General features: G+C 45.4%; 1 protein-coding gene across 1 annotated transcript; it reads right to left on the bottom strand.

The window, feature by feature from the left end:
• Nucleotides 1–478: 478 nt before the first annotated feature.
• Nucleotides 479–3,000, bottom strand: LOC123126016 (U-box domain-containing protein 36). The gene is made up of 5 exons (XM_044546438.1): nt 2,861–3,000; nt 2,722–2,766; nt 1,152–1,246; nt 732–1,058; nt 479–641 (listed from the first exon to the last, which is right to left on the bottom strand). The coding sequence occupies exons 3-5, from the start codon at nt 1,221–1,223 to the stop codon at nt 492–494; spliced, it is 549 nt and encodes a 182-aa protein (XP_044402373.1). The 5' UTR covers nt 1,224–1,246; nt 2,722–2,766; nt 2,861–3,000; the 3' UTR covers nt 479–491.
• Between the last annotated feature and the right edge of the window lie 242 nt (nt 3,001–3,242).

Raw genomic sequence — 3,242 nt, 5'->3', positions numbered from 1 at the left:
GAGGACGACGGATTCGCCGATGCCAAGGAGGAGGAGGAGGATGAGGAGGAGACCACCGCACTGAGGGAGTTCAGAGACATGTACGCCAAAGCCAGCGATGTGGACCGTCGCCTGGAGGAGTTCGACGAGATCGTGCGGGTGCACTACGACCCCGACATGGACAACGAGGCGCGCAGGGCCACCGTCGCGCGGCTGTGGCGCCGCCTGGCGAAGGAGCTCGACGACAGAGCCGAGACGGTCGTCTCTGGGGCATTCAAGTACACGTTTGCACCACTCGAGCCAAGGCACCATTCGCTTGGCTCATCAACTTGTGCCTAGAGTCAACAAATTTGCGTATAGGGTAGCAAACATGTAATCTAATCTTTGCATATGGGATTGTGAAATTAGTAGCAAGTCATAAGCAGAATTCTACTAATGATTTTTTAATCTTTCCCAACGAGCGGAAAAGTAGCAGCACTGTAATTGTAATTCGACAAGCACACATATCAGCACTACTCTTCTTTCAACACTTCGTTCCACTCCTCTAAGTATCCTCGGATGCGGTCGTTTCGGATGATTGTGCTTGACACCGGCTCGTTGGTCGAAGGACAAATGTGTCCCTTCTTCTCGAACCAGCCCTTCAGAAAGTGTCGCTCGAATGTCTAAAAACACAATAATTTGTATCACATCGTTAGTTTCACTGCTCAAAACAAACTAAATGCAAACAAAAGTGCAACCACAATGCTGCTTACCTTTCCTGTAGCAATTGTCACTGGATCTGTAATGAGCTCACCGGACAACGGACATATAAGATATTCAGGAACGGCGCAACGGCCGCTGTACTCCTTAGCCTTCTCAACCCTGAATTTATTCATTGCTGACATGAATAAAGAAGTAGGCTTGCCTCTAGCTGCTCGCCGACTATCACGTAGCTCTCTGAAGTGAGTACGAGCAGCAACCCGCTCTTGCCAACGCAATCCTCGCAGTCTCCTGACAACTCTTATATCACTCCACTCTCTTTTTGGGGAGAAGGGGGAATTATCTCCAGAAAATTCAGCGTATAAAGGGTACGGAATTTCCTATAGGGGTTTTAATCAAACAAATAGCTCTTAGTAAGTTGCATTGCAAGTCAAGTCAGAGAAGATTACTCAATTATACTTGGTTATACTTACATCATCATTATTATAAGACCACTTTACGGCAACCTCGTTGGGACGACCTTTATTTTTGGTGAATCTAACCATTGCTTGGATGATTGTTTAATAGACTGCAATCAAGCAAGGAAAAATAGTTACTGGGTCAATCCAACCATGAGAGAATTTCAGAACAAATAGATTATCATGGCTACTATACTAATGATCGACAAAAGGACAGATTTATCGGCCAGGAGTGCTGCTAACTACATAATACAGCTTAAAGTTAGAATGTGAATGTAAGCATCTGTTTGTCTGTTTCAGTATAATTAAGCAGTGGGAGAAAATATTATTATTGAAAAGAAATGGTGAAACAAGATACATGGCATAAACAGAAACATAGAAGAACAAGATAAAAGTTCTTTGCTTTCTGGTCCCAAGTTTCTACTCTTCAGGAAAAAAAAACGTCATAATGAGCCAGTAGCTACTAATTAATATAAAGATACAACCGTACAAAACTGCTGCAGTTTTATGATTTACTGTTTTGGCATAATATCATAATACAGTTTTCCACTTTTGGGTAGAACATTAGCTATGAAGAACAAAGTTGAGAAAATATGGTTACTGGGTCAATCTAAACCACGAGAAAATTTCAGAACAAATAGATTATTTTAATTGATCATGGCTACTTACAAACGATCGACAAAAGGACAGATTATCCGGCAATAAGGGTTCAGTTAATTTGATTGAATGCGACTGTTAAACATGAATACATGATGTTCTAGACTTGCACTAAACGGAACATTCACCCTAATTCTTTTAATTCTTAACCAAAGACAATAAACGTTTTCCTAAAATAGCACAAAATATTTTCCACTGGCATGAACCTAAAATTTTTTCACTTGCAGCAAAAGTGCGAAACAGGCTATCATACCGAATACAGTAGAAGAATCAATTAGCACAAGCCTGGACACCTAAATCTTGAACAGTTTGGAACGATCACAACAAGATCCTTGCCTGCATCTAAATTTGATAACGCACTGCAAGAAGAACTCGAGTAATTTTCAGGAAATGCCTAATCGTCAAACTGTCCCCGACAACTGCCCGAGATTCCGTTTCTACTACTAAATCATCCCAAGTAACCCAAGATTTTAATAGTTTGGAACGATGAAACGTCTTTTTATACTGATAAATATGGCGACTCGACCTGCTACAATGGTTCCAAGACTGTTCTAACTCGAGTAATACTAGCCTTTCACGAAACAAATTTGGAACCAACAACTTTTTCACTTGCAGCAAAAGTGCAAAACATGCTATCATACCAAATACACTAGAAGAATCAATTAGCACAAGCCTGGACACCTAAATCTTGAACAGCTTCGCATAATCACAACAAGATCCTTGCCTGCCTCTAAATTTGATAACGCACCACAAGAAGACTCGTGTAATTTTCAGGAAATGCCTAATCATCAAACTGTCCCCAGCATTTGGCCGAGAGCCCGAGATTCCGTTCTACTACCAAATCATCCCCAACCCCAAGATTTTCACAAATTTAGAGACCACAATTACACATTCCAGAGCAAGCAAGAAGATCAGATTCATGCCATACCTGCTCCTTCCTATGCATCGCCTCTTCCGCACGCAACGAGTTGAACTGCTCAAGAGGAAACCAAGAAACGCTCAAGAACGCACTCCAGAGACTCCAAGAACTCCAAGAAACAACAACAGCACGTCGCAGAGGCCATTACCTGCTGTTCCCGTCGGCTCTTCTCCTCATCTACAGCCGCCTGCGTTTTCAGCAGCCGCTGCCTGGACACCAGCTTGGGGTCGAATGGATGCGCCGCCGCGTTGGGCACCTCCCTCGTCTCCGCCGACGCGGGGTTGCTCCATGTCACCCGCGCCTTCCTGCCGCCCGCCGCGGAGCTCGACTCCCCGCCTCTGAATGCGGCGGTGTAGTCGAGGGAGGGGGTGGAGGAGCTGCTGCTGCCCGCGGAGCTCGGAGGAGAAGGAATGGCCTTGGGCGGCAGCGTCCCCTTGCCCTCCCGGTCGCCCCCCGCCGCGGCGGAGCTCGACCCATCGGCGCCGCCTCCGGCCTGCTCGCAGCGGGGTCGGTCGGACTGGGATCAGGTG

Source organism: Triticum aestivum, chromosome 5D (genome assembly GCF_018294505.1).
Source record: "Triticum aestivum cultivar Chinese Spring chromosome 5D, IWGSC CS RefSeq v2.1, whole genome shotgun sequence".
NCBI lineage: Eukaryota > Viridiplantae > Streptophyta > Magnoliopsida > Poales > Poaceae > Triticum > Triticum aestivum.
Note: the sequence above shows the minus strand (reverse complement) of the source record. Positions and strands in the feature narration are given on the sequence as shown.

What these genes read in the sequence shown, in the direction of transcription:
- LOC123126016 (XM_044546438.1), bottom strand. Translation starts at nt 1,223, where the DNA reads ATGGTTAGATTCACCAAAAATAAAGGTCGTCCCAACGAGGTTGCCGTA. An exon ending in GGTCTTATAATAATGATGAT is followed by an intron (nt 1,059 to 1,151) that starts GTAAGTATAACC and finishes AAACCCCTATAG; the next exon opens with GAAATTCCGTACCCTTTATA. An exon ending in TGACAATTGCTACAGGAAAG is followed by an intron (nt 642 to 731) that starts GTAAGCAGCATT and finishes TTGTGTTTTTAG; the next exon opens with ACATTCGAGCGACACTTTCT.